Source organism: Strongylocentrotus purpuratus, unplaced genomic scaffold (assembly GCF_000002235.5).
Source record: "Strongylocentrotus purpuratus isolate Spur 01 unplaced genomic scaffold, Spur_5.0 spur5_scaffold_6, whole genome shotgun sequence".
Taxonomy (NCBI): domain Eukaryota; kingdom Metazoa; phylum Echinodermata; class Echinoidea; order Camarodonta; family Strongylocentrotidae; genus Strongylocentrotus; species Strongylocentrotus purpuratus.
The window spans coordinates 44,657,703-44,674,587 of record NW_022145612.1 but is presented as its reverse complement, the minus strand read 5'-3'; the positions used below and the strand labels follow the sequence as shown (position 1 = coordinate 44,674,587).

The 16,885-nt window shown below is 35.7% G+C and overlaps 1 protein-coding gene across 2 annotated transcripts in view; it reads left to right on the top strand.

Moving 5' to 3' along the window:
* The window catches only part of LOC100892118 (serine/threonine-protein kinase ULK4), a 30,664-nt gene extending 15,394 nt beyond the window's left edge, over positions 1-15,270 (top strand). For both annotated transcript variants that reach the window (XM_031000382.1, XM_031000383.1), the window contains exons 11-27: positions 17-265; positions 649-695; positions 1,094-1,172; positions 1,713-1,898; positions 2,364-2,525; positions 3,054-3,236; positions 3,760-3,887; positions 4,615-4,754; positions 5,169-5,290; positions 6,096-6,204; positions 7,337-7,483; positions 8,594-8,822; positions 9,501-9,655; positions 10,394-10,563; positions 11,597-11,695; positions 12,636-12,818; positions 13,484-15,270. In XM_031000382.1, the coding sequence (XP_030856242.1) occupies positions 17-265; positions 649-695; positions 1,094-1,172; positions 1,713-1,898; positions 2,364-2,525; positions 3,054-3,236; positions 3,760-3,887; positions 4,615-4,754; positions 5,169-5,290; positions 6,096-6,204; positions 7,337-7,483; positions 8,594-8,822; positions 9,501-9,655; positions 10,394-10,563; positions 11,597-11,695; positions 12,636-12,818; positions 13,484-13,639 (2,544 nt within the window). In that variant the 3' untranslated portion in view covers positions 13,640-15,270. The remainder of the gene's footprint in view (positions 1-16; positions 266-648; positions 696-1,093; positions 1,173-1,712; positions 1,899-2,363; positions 2,526-3,053; positions 3,237-3,759; positions 3,888-4,614; positions 4,755-5,168; positions 5,291-6,095; positions 6,205-7,336; positions 7,484-8,593; positions 8,823-9,500; positions 9,656-10,393; positions 10,564-11,596; positions 11,696-12,635; positions 12,819-13,483) is intronic.
* The last annotated feature ends 1,615 nt before the right edge of the window (positions 15,271-16,885 follow it).

Sequence of the window (16,885 nt, the reverse complement as noted above, 5' to 3'; positions counted from 1 at the left end):
TCATGTTTTTCTGCAGATTCAGAAGCCAGCGTCTCTGAAGTACGACACTCGCAGCCTGGGCATTCCTGTTCACAGCAACGACAAGCTCGTGAAGATGACTGACACTGCTCTCCAGATCTACCTGGGCAACCTCACAGAGGCTTTAGCCAGCAAGAGCGGTGATAAGTCAGCAGGAACCCAGAGGACGAAGCTTCAGCTACTCAACTACGTGGGCACTATCTGTGGGAACGGAGCCGTGGCTAAGGCTGTTGCTGTCTCGAAATTGGTCAGTGGCTTAGGAAGCTGTTGGCTTGATTTTTTGCAAAGTGCATTGGATGACGTCGCCTAATTAACCAACAAAATATGCTGTTCCTTAAGACAAAATGTTCAAAATTAAGTGAATTCCTTTATAAAAAAACAGTGATGAATTTGTAAGGAAGATACACATGGCCTCTTATTTCTTTTACATCCCTCATCAATCATCACTCTTAATTTTATTACAGAATCCTTGACCGATATTTGAAAATCTTGGTATTAAAGTATTTATGTTGCCACTGATAGAATCTTTCATGACACCTTTTCAGTTTTCTAAAGTGTTTAGTTATAATGTCTGTCTTGGAAGTGTAACATCCTTTCATTGTTTTCTATCATTTCATACCTCATTTACAGATTCCCTGTATGATAAACCTTCTGAAGACATCACAGCCTCTGGAAATGTAAGTACCGGTACACTGATTTTATCAAACATTATTTTAAAGAATAAACTTAATAAAGTAAATACTGGTAAACTTTATTATGTTGTAACGGTGAACCTGTGCAGTTCGATGTCAAATTGGCAACACACATTCTCCAAGATTTTGGACAAAATTTGATAAAAATTTATTCAAATTAAATATTGTTGCGATGCATTGCATTAATCTGGATTTATTTATTTTTCTTCAAATTTCTAAATAACAACAAAAACATATTGTATTCATTTTTGTATTTACATCAGCCTCAACACTATACAGATCAGTGGAGAAATTATATTTGAGGGATTGTTAAACTGCATCTATTCATTAAAGGAACACCATGTAAAATATATTACATATTTTCCATTATTCATATCTTGCAGACGATGCAGAAGTGGCAGGATGTTGGGTCTGTTAGCTCAAAATCTTGATGAATTGCCTGAAGATCTCCCTCTAACAGAGGTATGTGGAACTAGTTTATTATAAAATGTAATTAGATGTTTTTTTAATGAAATTTATATTGAAATAAAAGTGCATTGATGTATAATCTGATTGAATAGAAACTGATGGGAGAGGCGTGTCACTATTGGGCAGTGATTTTAACACCTTTAACCTAATGATGGTGAAAAGTCATCAATCAATTTATGTTTGTTTGTTCTCATCTCTTCATTTGTATCCCTTGAATGTTTAGAATAAGGGTTTATCATTGTGACCCCACCTTTAGATGTACGGTGCAACCTGTCTATAAAGACCACCCAAAAGAGATTAGAAAAGTGGTCTTTATAGGCAGGTGGTCTTTATGTACAGGTTCCTTTAGTACATGTTTCAATGTCAAACCATTTTCAAGGGAAACAAAAAATGTGGTCTTTGTAGACGGGTGGTCTTTCTATACAGGTGGTCACTGAAGCAGTTTTAACTGTTTATATTTTTATTCTGAGGTAATTTCTCTCATAAAAAAATCAAGGATTTAACGTCTCTTTACTGATACCTCCAATGTTCTAGGTCGTCACAGCACTAACAGAAGTTCTACGAGATAACAATCGTAACTCCAAGTTGAAGCAGAGTATGGTTCCAGCCATCGGTGAGCTCTTGTTCCTCGCAGCTACCCATGATCAAGACGAGGCTTCAAACCCTTCTACCATACCTGCCTTGGTCTATACCATGATCTCTAGGTGTCTCAGGGAAGGGGTAAGATCAGCCCAGAGGTTCTTATCTCCACTCCTAATGATGCATGAATTTGGTCTTTATTTCTATCTGACCCTCATTTTATTTCATGTATTTCAAGTAAATGAACCTTGTCCTTTGATTAATTTTTATCATTTGAAAGTAATTTATGTTTTTTTTTTAATATTTCCCTATTCTTTCACAATTTTTATTGAATGTTTTTTTTTAGTACTGATGATACATTGTGGACAGTGAAAGAAACAGTTAAGGGAAAGTCCACTTTTGCATCAAGTTGGCTGAAATGAAATTAGAGCATAAAATTGACAGAAACATCTCCAAATGTATTTTTTTTAATATGTTTATAAACATTGCCTTCTTTGTGTAAGTTTATTTGTTTAATACTTTACCTTACAAAACATGTACGATTGATTTTGTGTCATTATCCCAAAATGTAACTTTACTGACTTATAAACCATCTCTGTTTAATAGGAGGATGCCATTGTGCAACACTTTGCAGCCAAGGTGGTAGAGAATGTGGCAGCAACAAACAGTGTTCATGGTGAGAAGCTATCCACCAATGAGATAGGACATCTTCTCTGGCAACTCTTCACACACTCTATGGCTGACACACCCAAGATATGTGCCATTTCAGTAAGTTGACTATATATATGATTCAAACCTTTTAGGAGTGTGCAGAGATGAAAAGCTGGTACCTACTCCTTGTATTCACTTTGGGTCAGTTACTCATTTATTGTAATACATCTTTATGTTAAAGAATTAAAGTGTTGTGGTTGTTGTTTTCTTCTCATTATTATCAAAGCCTGTAAAATGTAAAAGGGATTTGAACATCTGACTTGAACTATTCAGGCTAATTTGATATTCAAACCGCAGTATCGTCCCTATGCGCTATATAAATACATTCTCATCATCATTATTATTATGCTCGATTAAATTTTATTTGAAAATTTGCTTTCCCTGAATGAAAATTTGGATGACATTTTACACAATTCAACAAAAATGATTTCACTCTGTGTGGTATATTTAACCAGAAACAGTATTAGATTTAACCTCCTTTATTCATATTTTTAAAAAATTGTTGTCAAAATTATAGTAATAATATATTATGTCTGATCTAAACAATCATAACGTTTTCATTCTTCCGCTACTCTCTGTATCCAGGCTCTGTGCAGAATTTGCCGTCATTCTTTCGGCATCTTTCAGAGCATCCTGGATAAGGTCGGGCTGCCCAAAGTATTGGAGGGTCTAGCGGTCAACATCAGCCGTGTCCAGCAAGCACTGGTCACTATGTTTGGTCACCTACTGACCGAAGGATCTCATGTCCAGAGAACGACCCAGGATAAGGTAAAGAATTCTTGATGTTGGTTGTAAGAAGGTATAAGACAATAATCTAATGCATAGAAGAAGGAACATTGGGAATAAGTTTTATATGTAATCATCATTCATTATACAATAGGCTTGCGGATGCACTATGTGAGAGAGAGGGAGGATTGAGGAGTCCTGTAAATGACTGTTGGTGTAGTCTGTCTCATTTTTTTAATTACTTTGAATGTTAACACCTTTTTCTTTACAAAAGGATACATCAACTAGTTAGAGCTCACTTGCTGTCATTTAAATTGTTATTGTATTTTGTTTTTAAACTCAGTATTTTGCACTGCCTTTTAGGAGCCATAAGCAATTTGAATATACTTTATTGTTAAATCGGAATAAGTTGTGAAGGACTATTCAAATGTCTCATGTTCTCTTTTCCTTCTCAAAGCTGAAGGAGAGATCACATCTCAACTTTGCTATTTATTTTTCAGTAGAGCTTCTTTTTACTGTTTTTTCCATTGTAGTACTAAAAGCACATTACATTTTGTGTTTTCAGGAGTTTTGCCTGCATGTAATGAAGCTAGTTGAGAGTCCATCCGTTCTGATCCGTGCTAAAGCTCTCCTGGTCGTACTTGAGATCATCAAGGTTAGCCCCGAGATGATCATGGCGTGCTGTCAGGCAAGGTATGATGATGATGATGATTGACAGCCAGTAAGGCAGGCTCTCTCTGAATTGATGTTGGTAATAATAGACTGATAGTGAACGTACAAGTCCAAAGCTGCATAACTGTGACCAGTCTTTTATTGGAATGAGCAGTATACAACATCAATATAGTTAGTTTTTTTTTTTGGGGGGGGGGGGGGCAAGGAACATTTTTATCATTCCCATGCATGAGGTATGAATGCATAGATGCAAGTATCTGCTCAGTGGCTGCATATGAAAGCATTGATTTTGTCAATTTGGTATCTCAAGTCATTGATATGTGAATGTAAGGTTTTATACAATGATTTGCACAATCACAATTGATATTATGTACTGGTTGGCTGCCATATTGCATAATGCATCTCGACTCTAAATATCATGATCTTAATTTAAAGCCACACTGTCCAACTTGTAGCTGCTTGCCCCCTCTATATAGAAAACAATACCTAATCGGTGACCATTGGTCCCCCATGATCCTCTTTTTCTTATGTTGATTGAGAGCTGAGTTGATGAGATAACCACCTTTCCAGTGATCTTGCAGGGTAGTCTAATCCCTCATATAAACTAGTACAGATAAGCTTTAAATACTTTTAAGCACATTTCCGTCAAGAGAAATTCATATATATCTGATCATGATGTGCTCTCTCTTTCTCAGATTATTTCACATTGTCCTCTCAGCCGAACACTCAACCTTTTTTTCTCTTGCAGGTTGATTACGTACATGGAGCGAGACATTCGTCAGCAGATGACGAGAGGAAAGAGCGAAGGTCAGGCACAATGGAAGTACATGGACCAATGCCTTACGCTGCTCTCGGATCACTTGGTCAATCTCCTGCCTCAAATATTAGGTTTGTAATGTTCCTATCTATATATGCTCTTCTCCTAGACTTGTTGCTCCAGAAGATGATGAATTTTGGCATGTAGCATTTGATGCATTTTTGTAATCCAACTTAAACAAAAAAAATACTTTCATATAAGTTATAGAGGATATTATATCATTTTAATTGTTAATTTTCTGGAGCATTTGGATTGTGGTCATTCATAAAGATAATAAATCTGGAGAATTTGAAAGAGATGAAGTTGTAACTCTCAGTTGATGCATGCTTTGACCAAGATGATGCAAAGAGCAATTGGAACAGACACATAATTTTTATATTCTGGTAACCTTTGATGTTTGAAATATTTTATGTGTTCTTTAATTTTTCTTTCCCCATACTTGATACGATTCATTTTCTAAATGAAATATGCTGTTTGCATTATAGGTGATGCTGAGAGCAGTCTAGCTGCAGTGTCGGGTCGGAAGCATCCCTCTACCATACAGGCTAAACAGCTGAAAGGAAGTCTCCCTCTGGTGTCATTAGCTCTCCATCTTATCACAAGTCAAGTAAGTCATACAGAAATCATATGCTCACAAGGCATCGTTTAACAATGTTAAATCTGAGTTGCATGGCCCTAAGTGTTACCAGTGTCTGTGTTATGGTGTAATATTAAAGCCCTAAAAAATTGCGCTACAAAATGATCATGAAGTGCCTCAAAAAAGTAAAAATCTTTGAGTGACTGGTTTTACCATACTCATTTTCTCCAATAGACTGTAGTGATTTTGATGTTATAAGATTAACATGTGTTTGGAATGTAAGCAAACTGGTACTATTGACAAATTTCTATTTCCAATCATAAATATCTTGATAATCAGACAGGCGATCGGCTTGTAAAAGTCATGGGTTCCTGACTGACCTAAAGTTTTATAATTATGATTGCAGCAAGAGCTAAATCCAGGATTTTGTTTCAGAATCTGAGGCAAGGTTAATGAGTCACTTTAACCTTGTGTTCCTCTTCCTTTCTCTTTCTCTTTTTCCTCATTTCAATGTTTTCTTTTCTCACTCTCCTTTTCTCTGTCCACTATACCTTTCTTCTTTCTCACTTCCCTCCTTTCCTCTGATATCTACACCTTTTTTCCCCTTTCCCCTCATCTTGTCTTTTGTTTTTCAGTTTTTCACTCTTACTGTACTTTCTATCTTTGATTTGCTTCCTCTCTGATTTCCCCTCACTCATTCTCATCTCACCAATGAAATTGCCAAATAATATACAATAATTCTGCTTTTAATCCTTACTTTGGTTTTCAATGTTGGTTTAAAGGTAAAAGGATTTCAATCTAACCAACATTGCATGTACTGCATTCCTATTTCCAGGTTTTCAGACCAAGAATTGTTGGTGAGAGGTTTTTGTCTAACATTGGTGCTCTGCTAACTCACGTCAAATCAATGGACTGTGGAGAAACAAACATAGAACCTGCAATAGGTAAGATCTCAATACCCAAAAGGTTCATTGAAGGCCACTGCATATCTAACAGTCCAACTTTCACTTTATTTTTAAAGATATTTCAACAGGATTAGATATCAAATTTCTGACTATCATTCCAAACATTCATGCAAATGTTGATACAAAAAGTGCACGGTGTATAAGCAATCCAGTTGGATAAATTGCGAAATCAGCTACTGTTCAGTGGCAAGTTTGATAACTAGTATGATGTCCTTCCAATTCACAGATTTCATCCTACACTATACTTGTATCAGGCAAGTCTAAAGTATTTTGTCACATATGTTACCAATTACATCTGAGATTTTAGTATATCTGGGGAGTGTTTCACAAAGACTAAGATCATCTTTAAGTTGGAATTAACTATGGCAGGCCAATCATGCCGCTGGTTGCTCTCACCATTGGTCTCTCAATTATGATTTTTAGATGATATTTTTTTCCTTCAATAATAAACTATAAAAAAATATAAATTCTGTAGATTTATGACTACGATTGGTACGTCCCTTGAGAAACCAATGCCAGTAAATGATGAGAGAAAATAGTGGCATGAACAGCCTGTCATAGTTAAATCCAACTTAAAGTTGATCTTAGTCTTTGTGAAACACCCCCAGATGACTTAATAGATTTGTAATTAAGCTCTATTAGTGCTACATCAGACCAAAAATCATTCCAAATTACATGTTTGATGCCAATTCATGTTCATAATACAGTTTTCATAAATTACTTAGTAATGTATGGGACACAAATTACCAAGAATAAACCAGTTCACGGTTAGCACATGTCCCAAATGACCCCGAAGATCAACAGATCTTCAAAACACGAAGAGGTCCCACTTTGTACATTTTGAAATAATCACTCCTACAGCTATTGAGGTGCTACATAAATAGACTTTGTTTCCCCTTTTCAAAGAATACTGTGTATCATGGAGTGCACTGCTTGTGCATGAATAAATAATGATTACATAACTTTCATGAGCACTTGAGTGTTTTGTCTCCGTGTATTTTACAATTTGGTCTGCAGTGACCTTTATCTGCTCATGCTCAGACTGCAACTATGAACTGGCATATTACGTTTAACATGCCCTGTCACATGTGTACTTTCTACCCCTCTCTAGGCATGTTAGGTATCGTGGAGTTCAATAACATCGTCCTGTCAATCCTGGAAGCAGTCACTCAGCATCCATCTATCTTGATGGAGCATCATGTAGAGGTCATTGACAGTATCCTCAATCCTTTGGCTGCTCTGGTTGCAAGTAGAAATGGTAATGGCCTTCTTCAGTTCTGGGCTTCTTAACTGTCTAAAAAACTAAATTGCTATAAGCTCAAGTACAAAAGTACAAGTTTCAGTTCTCTTTATTCAATACTTTTATTAAAGATATACAAAGGAAAACAAACATATAAAAGTTAAAATATAATACATGTATCAATATATAACATGAGAATATTACAAGCAGAGAAGACATGAAGAGCAAGGGGACAAAATTTAATTTTTTTTATTAATGAAAGCATATGGAGACTAGACAGGAAGGCTGGGCCTTAAGTAAAAGTCTGTCTTCAGTAATTGTATAAAAAACAATGTACGTTATTTAAATTATTTATTTCTTAATAAAAGGGGGAAAAAATAATTATTTACTTTCACACATACACTCTCTCCCATACATTGAAATCAGAGAATGAGATATTTGTCTTAGAATAGTGTTCCTAATGATCATATTCAAGGATTTGAGCATTGTCTTTATAGTGCAAAGTCTCAATGTCTTTGGAAGGAGACATGGGCTGGTATTCTGAAGTCATGTCTACCTTAGTCATGAATAAAGTTAAACAACTGTTTAGCTAGATAGGACTTTAACGCGAGGCCTAAGTCCTGTCTAACTTAATTTCGTATTCTGAAGTCGTGTTTATTAAAGTCACGTCTAACTAAACCACTGTGGCTATACAATGATTCTTTATACTAAGTTCTTTATAGAGTTTCGGGATAATTTTTTTTGTGTGTGGACACGCTGCAAGACAGGACTTTAAACAACTGTTTAGTTAAACAGGACTTATAGTCACGACTTCAGAACACGGGCCATGAACTTTTATGCCTTTGTTCCTGCGTAGTTTGCCAACCTTGTAGTAGCTGCAAGGTATATGTATATGAAAGAAAAAGATTTCTTTTTGAACTACCAATCGCAGAGATGTGTCCGTTCCTAAAATAAGACAATATTATGATTAATGGAACCAGCTCGAGCACATGTGCAATGTTAGAACATGACATATAATAAGCTATAATAATAATTTGCTTTGAAATACTTCCAAAACTAGGTGATAACTTGTGAATAAGGAGTTTCAAAGGATACCTGAAACATGAAATACAAACTTCCTTTTTTCAGATGAAACCCGGATGTTCTGCGTACGTCTGTTTGCTGAGATCATGTGTCTGTACTTGAACCATGACAACCTTACTGAGAATGGTGCCATCACGAACCCTCAGCTCTTGACAGACATCACCTCACAGATACTCCCCAGCCTCCAGCAGCTACTCCTAGATGCTGATCCTGTACCCCTCTATGGACTCAAACTCATACTAGCTCTGATTGAAACTAGCCCTGACTTCATCAGGTATGGTTACGTAGCCTATCTGCACTAGTTTGGCCAGGAGGGATTAGACCTCCCTGCATGGTCACTGACAGGTGGTTATCTCATCAAATCGGCTCTAAATTAACATAAGGAAAAGGGGATAATGGGGGACCAACAGCATTTTTTGCTATATAGAGGTTGCAAGTAGTGCAGTCCCGCTTTAAGGTTGAATGAAGCAGTTAGTTTAGAATAAATAATTTGAAGTCTGTTCGACATCTTTCAATCAAATGTGAACATGCAAATAGCCGAAGAGAATCAGGTTTCTGGTTTAGTATGATGGCATGTGGATTCTGCATTGTTATTTTGAAAAATGAACACCTAGGTATTAAAAAGCTTTCTTCATATTAAAGTAAGCTCTAACTGTATTGGTTCTCCTAAAACACCTGACACAAGGCATTCTTGTTGCAATTCAGGCAATTTGAATTCTCAACTAGTGCTAATCTTTGTTGTCTCCTCAAGCAAACTGGCAAAGTGCCACTTTCCCATGTCATGAAGATCATTCTCCAATTTGGAACCTGTGGTCCGTTATATGCAAGACATCTGTGGTGTACTGTTTTAAAAAGTCAATCACTGCATACATGTATATCAAAGAAGAAATAGAGACATTCAAAGTTTTTGAATCGTAGTAATAAGGAAACAAATTCTTCTTTCCTTTTGTAGGAAAATGGAAGAACTAGAGCTTGTGCCGGTGCTGTTTCAAGTGCTGATAGATCATCGGAACAGTCCCACGAGTAGCACCATACGTTATGTTATCTCAGTGTTGAACTGTTTGGTAGCGGACACCAATGCAGATATGGAAGCCCTTTACGACCAAGGTATGAACATGAAAGTAATGAAGTAGTTCAGCTTAAAGAAAATAGTTGTTCAATGAAAAGAAATGGTTGCCAAAAGTATGAAGTGAACTGAAACTGTAGAAACATGATTATCGTTTGCTGATAATATATTTGTCCATAACCAATTTCCAAATTTTCTGAGTACAAAATTATTTGCAAGTCTCTATATGAAAATGTAATAATTGCATGTAATACTGTAAACATATGTTGGCTTTTTAAAAATAATTGTAAAACCTTAATGTTTATTATCTACTTAAAAATTTGTTCAACCACATTCTATAATCCATGATTTTTATGGGCCTCTGAGGGAAACAGTTTGAATGATGACAACCCACCCTCTCAAAATAAAATGGATGAATATGAATAAGTAAATGAACATATGAATGCATTAAGTAGAACTTCCCATACAAATATATTGTCGAACTTGACTCTAAGTTAGACTTAAACTTTATGGAGAGCCATTTGTAGCCTTACAATATTAGATATATTCAAAAGCAAAAAGTGAAGTATTTTAGACTTTTCATAAATTCCACATCAAGAACATGAAATCTCCCATGATAATAGAAAATATGAATGATTTGAATCAACATTTTATGCCTTTTAAAATAACTTATACAAAATATTTTCATAGATGCTTTTGGCTTTCCATAATTTTGAAGTCCAACTTAGAGATAAGTTCAACTTAGGATCTTTGTGAAACACCCCCTGATGCTTTTACAGGTATCCAGGATCACATCAGCATCCTACTTGAGGATGTTGAGAGGATGTACCTGTCTTCAGAGGACACCAAGGTGGACTCCAAGGCACTGACTCTACTCATGATTGGTCTCCTGGACCTCCTCCATACTCTGCTCAAACATATCGCATGCATTGTCAGGAATGTACTACAGGTATTGCATTTCATTTCATTTAATTTATTTTATTCAGTTCTGAATACATAATAAAATCGGTATACATTAAAGGCATCGTTTAACAATGTAAAATCTGAGATGCATGGCCCTACATGTTATCAGTGTCTGTGATATGGTGTAATATTGAAGCCCTAAAAAAAATTGCTCTTCAAAATGATCATGAAGTGCCTCAAAAAAGTGAAAATCTTTGAGTGACCGGTTTTACCATACCATACACATTTTCCCCAATAGACTGTAGTATTATAAAAACTGTTAGGAAAACGAAAAATGTAATTTCGATTTCCAATCATAAATATCTTGCTAATCGGACAGGTGATCGGCTTGTAATAGTCATCGGATTCATTTCTGACCTAACGGTTTATAATTATCATTGCAGCATGAGCTAAATCCAGGATTTTGTTTCAGAATCTGAAACAAAGTTACCCAATCCCTTTAAAACATATATGAAGAAATGTTTTTTTTTTTTTTAAACAGAACTGGCCAGGGCTCCAAGATTATCAAAACTTGATGCCTTGTTAGCCCTGACAATTATGATATGATATGATCTGTCATTTCGCTCCAGTGACATTTACTCCAGGCTTTATCTTGTCATATATATAGTTAGGGTTAGCCTATTTTGGGGGGTTGGCTTATGTTTTGAGTTATGGTCAGGTACTGTGCTGGGTACAGGGATGAATTTAGGAATTTGATTTGTTTGGATAACTAACCCTGGAGCATATGTCATACATGTAGAACCCTGGACCCATCACTTGAATTAGGCCATCTGTGCTTAAATTACTTCTCTTGAAAGATAAATGCATTTATGACAAAAGTGAACAAATGCACCCTTTGATTTAATTTTCCAGGGAAGGGTCGCATGAAAGTGCTACAAGTATTTGTATATTGACATCCCGTTGAAACACGTTATAAGACTAACATGTGTTTGAGATGTTAGCAAACTGGTACTAATGACAGTTTCCTGAAACACTGCAAACTTTGTGAATATGATGTACTGTTCATATAATCTATGCAGGCCAAGAAGTCTGGTGGTAGTGCAGACACGCAGGGAGCCGAGAGAATACTGATGGCCAACAAACCCGTGGTCAGTGGTAGCCTCATCATTATTAGACTGGTAAGTGACCAAGAAAATTATGTCAATATATAGCTATATTTGGCTTTGTTTAATAAAACAATATACAGTCAAACCTGCTTTAGTGACCACCTGTCTACAACGACCACATTTTTTTTCTCCCTTGAAAATGGATTCTCATTGAAACACGTACTAAAAGAACCTGTCTTCAAAGACCACTTTTTGTGTTTCCCTTGGGCGGTCGCTATAGACAGGTTTGACTGTAGTTGAATGTATATAAGAAGAGAATACCGGTAATTAGATGATGGAAGCACTATGGATGGGGATTTTGGCATAGACCTGCAAATACTAAAGTAACTTTAAATCAATCTTCATTATGAGGATAACTCTGCCTGTCCATTACAAAGTCATATGACAGTTATAGCAAAATGCAGTACCACAAAAAAAATCATATCTGCCAAAGAACTTCAGTAGAATAGCTATAATAGATGAGTTATCTTATGGGCAGAAAAATATGAAAATCAAGTTAGTCCTTTCACTCATGTGTCCAGCAATAGATCGCAGCTTCATTGGATGTGATTTCCAGCAACTTTTTCATCAGTTTGTTTTCAATTTGATGGTGCAAGCTTTGATTTTCTCTCAAAATGCTGGCACATCACCAGAACTTTAAGGCATCATTTAACAATGTTAAATCTGAGATGCCCCTACGTGTTATCAGTGTCTGTGATATGGTGTAATATTTCCCCAATAGACTGTTGTGTAATAAAAACTGCTAGGAAAACGGTTTTTGAAATCTTGATCAGACAGGCGATTGGCTTGTAAAAGTCATTGGGTTCCTGACTGACGTAAAGGTTTATAATTATCATTGCAGCATGAGCTAAATCCAGGATTTTGTTTTAGAATCTGAGACAAAGGTACCAAATCCCTTTAGGACTTCCATTATCAATGGAATAATCTTCTTCTTTTTTTTTTGTCACTACAGCTCTGTCACAAGGATAAAGAGATTCATACTTCAGCCTGTGAGTGTCTATCACTGCTTGGTCAGCTGTATGGAGGGGAATACCCTAACTCATTCTCGGCTGATAACTCCCAAGCCATGGCCAAAGCTCTACAGACCTTCGATACCAAGAGACAGAAACTGGTTCTCAGATACATCAAGAGAGTGGTAAGTCAAGATACTATAGATATAGTTTGATGGCCGGGAGCCAAAAGGACGTTGACTCTGTATTAAAGTATAGGGGTTAATGACCTTCTTGCTCCAAACAGAAGATATGGTTCTGTGCCATGTACTCCAAGATTTGTGATCATGCACAGTCAGAATCCTACACGAAGTGAATACCTCATTTCAATTCTGGATAAAACACTATACTAACCCTAACCTGAAACCCGAACAACAACCCTGTGCAACCCTAATCTTTTTATCTTCGATGAGATAATAAGCCTGCAGCAGTTTTGCTATAGTAAATGTAGGGTCTCTTGAAATAAATATTATTCTATAAGGCATTCATTTTTCACATATTTTAGTAGAAAGGGCATATTTTAAAACCTTGATAGACACTTTCATTAGTATGGTAATATAAATTGCCTACCGGTATTTGGCTTCCCTCTCACTCTATCTCTCTCTTTCTATTTTCCTGTATCAATGTACATATATCCATATTTCAAATGTTCAAAATACATTCTTGCTTCATTTCCCCCATCCTTCTCTATTTCCACATAAAAAAATTGTTTTCATTAAACGTCACTGGAAGAATACCATTCATTTACATCTAGCTTTAAATATTTAAGTAGCTCACAAGTGAATGTATCTTTCACCAATGTAATTTCCAGGTATCGACTGAGACACACCACATAGAGCAGCTGAACAATGAGGGAGCTATCTTGGTAGAGGCATTAGGTCGTATGAGGCAGACAGCGAGCTCACACGCCGATGTAGCAGTCTCGTCCCTTGCAGCTGATATCCTACGGGTCGTTGGTGTACAGTAATTCCACGAGAACTTACAATGTTAATGAAGAAGATTGACGAGGATTCTATTCTCCTTTTTACAACTTTAAGCGGGACTGCACTACTTGTAGCTACTTGGCCCTCTATATAGCAAACAGTGCCTAAGCGGTACTCGTTGGTCCCTTTTTCTTATGTTAATTAAGAGCTGATTTGATGGATAACCACCTGTCATTGACCACACATGGAGGTCTAATCCCTCCTGGCCAAACTAGTGCAGATAGGCTTTAAGAGTTATCATTATGCAGTAATTCAGTTCAGTTCAGTTCAGTTCAGTTCAGTTTATTAAAAAAACACATGGCATAGTAATCATGACGAACAAACATGATCCAAATTGAGACCCCAAAAAGCAATGCTTGTGAGTGGGGCCCCTGTGGAGGATGGACCTCTCAATCCCAGCGGATTGGCAAAGAGACCAACGTGTTTCAAGGATCTGCGCAATTCAAAACATGAAAGATGGTAGGATACGATCGATCAGAGCCCCCAAAACAAGCAGGTCCCAGAGTCCGCCAACCGAGATCATGAAGTTCATTTACAACAACAAAAAAACATGGTAATGTACACAAATTAGTACAAGGAAATGGCAAGGTTGTGTAACTTCAAAACATATTTACAAGGAAAAAAGCATGTATTAACAATAACTGATTACACGGTTATATAAATTTTAAAACATTTAAAAGGAAAAAAGCTAAATCACTGGCAACAACATGAACACCCTTAATGCACCCTTAATCACTTGATGCACTAGGTTACTTTGACGTGTATTGTAGCAATGTATCTGAGAGTTACAGGAAAATAGGTCTTTTAACAGGCAAGCCTGAGGACAAAACTTAAGTTTAAACATAAAAATCATACTACTGAATGACACAAGCTCATCAAAAGGCAACAATTTCATCTCAATGAATAATGGCTTACTAGGATGTCTGAAGTAAGAACTAAAGTTAAATTTACTTATGATTAACTTTACATTTACCGTACCGTATGTCTATTTGTTCATTTGCTGTTCTGGTTTCTGGTTTCTGTTTCTGTGATGCTAGTGTTTTGTGAAATTGATTTCCAGTTTATTTGAAGTATACTTGCATTTGAAAGTCGAGTTATAGTATTGGAAAAAGGAATTTGCTACACTGTTGAGGTATATGTTGCTTGAAAAGTCTACTATATATTAACATAAACACACCATGTACAGTATGTGTATAGTGTCTGTATTTGAAATGCAGTATTCGCTTGCAAAATAAATTGTATGAAATTCACTTAGTATTTATGGCACATTATGTTCTTGAGCATTAGCACATTTATTTTCATTCTGATAAGAATAGAGGTTCAACAGTAACCAACTCTTTGGCACAGAGAAATAAGCGATAACACCCTTTGCCTTTCGCAACTTGCCTTAGATGTATCTTGATAAAAACCTTATTGGATGGTTTTTGTTGTTGTATAGATATACATGTACATGTATGTGGTACAGTACTAATTGGTCCCTAGTTTTTCGTTCATATATGTATGATTGATATAAAATTTGTTGTGTATAAGTATGTTATTTATGATAAAATGTAAATATCTGGTGAAGTTGTGTGAATATTATGCAAAATTAAATTAGAATATGTAAAAAAATAAACCCTTGACATCTGTGGTATTTGTTTGTCTGTCATTATGTCACATGTAATGGAAGGAAAACGGATAAAAACATTCTAAGAATATGTAGGGAATACCCTACTGAAGCTAATACATAATCATTGTAGCAAAATGCACACAAAATGGCCATTACCAAATTACACATTATTATGATATTTCATAGATTTGCAACCTGTGTATAATAAAATTTGTGACACACATCAAATAAGATAGTTAAAAATATTATGAACTTAGTCAAAAACAATGTTGAGTGGCTTTGTCTAATCCAGCAAATAGTACCAAAATACAAGTACATTTAACTTGCAATTTACTGCCAATTCATGGGAGTTATGAATGTTAAAAACATGAAATCACTAAATCCATGCGATTTGGCAATTTGGTCAGTTGATTGTGACATAGTCATGGGACAACTCTCTTGTTTGTTGTTTACAAAAATATTATATAATTTTCTTTTTTTCTCCCGTGGGGCACTACTCAAAATAATTATGCATAACATATTATTGGTCCTCTAAAAAAGAAAAGACCCTCCTGAATCATACATTTTGAAAAATTGACATTTCAATCATTTTGTGTCTTGAAACAAATGGGAAAGTAGTCCAGAACTTTGTAACAGTGACATAACCATTTCAGCCAATTTGAAGTACTCATACATAGAGTGATTTCAGCTTTCAAAAATGTGTAACTTTCTTATATTTTTGTCAGATTTAATTCAAACTTTCACTGGTCTGCTTCTCCATTTTCCTGCTTTCTTCTCTCTCATCACTCCTCCTCCCCCTCCCCACTCTACTCTCCTCTCTCTCTCTCTCTCTCTCTCTCTCTCTCTCTCTCTCTCTCTCTCACACGCACACACACACACACACATCCCTTCTCTCAACTCTCCCATTCAGAAAAGGTCTTTATATTAATAGTTGTGTCATCTATAGTTCATGAACAAGTACAATGCATACATGTATATCAAATCATGATTGAGTTTTGATAAATGCTTTTATTGACGCATAACACTGTACAACGCATATTTCTGCTATTCCTAAAATATGTTCAATCACTACACCACTTTGAAACATGAAATTGAGATGCAGTAGAGTAAACTAAAATGTACGAAAGCACATGCTGAACATACATTGCAAGCTAAGCGAGTCGTTTCATTATAGAATAATACAATTCATGTTGTGAGATCATACAGGTATAAATATAAACATGAAGTTGACGACAAATCATTATGCGTGGCAAGGTGGTTGACTTTATATCAATATACCTCATCATTTTTAATCAACTTGGATATTATTTGAAATAAGAAATATTGAATTTAAACACCAAACTGATTTCTGATGAGATACTAAACGTAGGTACATGAACATTATGGTGGCTTTTAGGTGGCAAAACACAAATTAAACCAATATTGGCACATCGTGCACTAGACTGTACATAAGATTTAAATAATAATTAGTGTTTTTTTTTATATGAAACTTGTGTGGTGAAGAATTTGAACTTGGTACATGATAACTGGTATATTTATTAAAAAAATACTGTTTCTGCATTTTAAAAAGATTAATTTTCCTTTCATGATTTGGCATAGGAATAAGAAATAACAAAGGGCA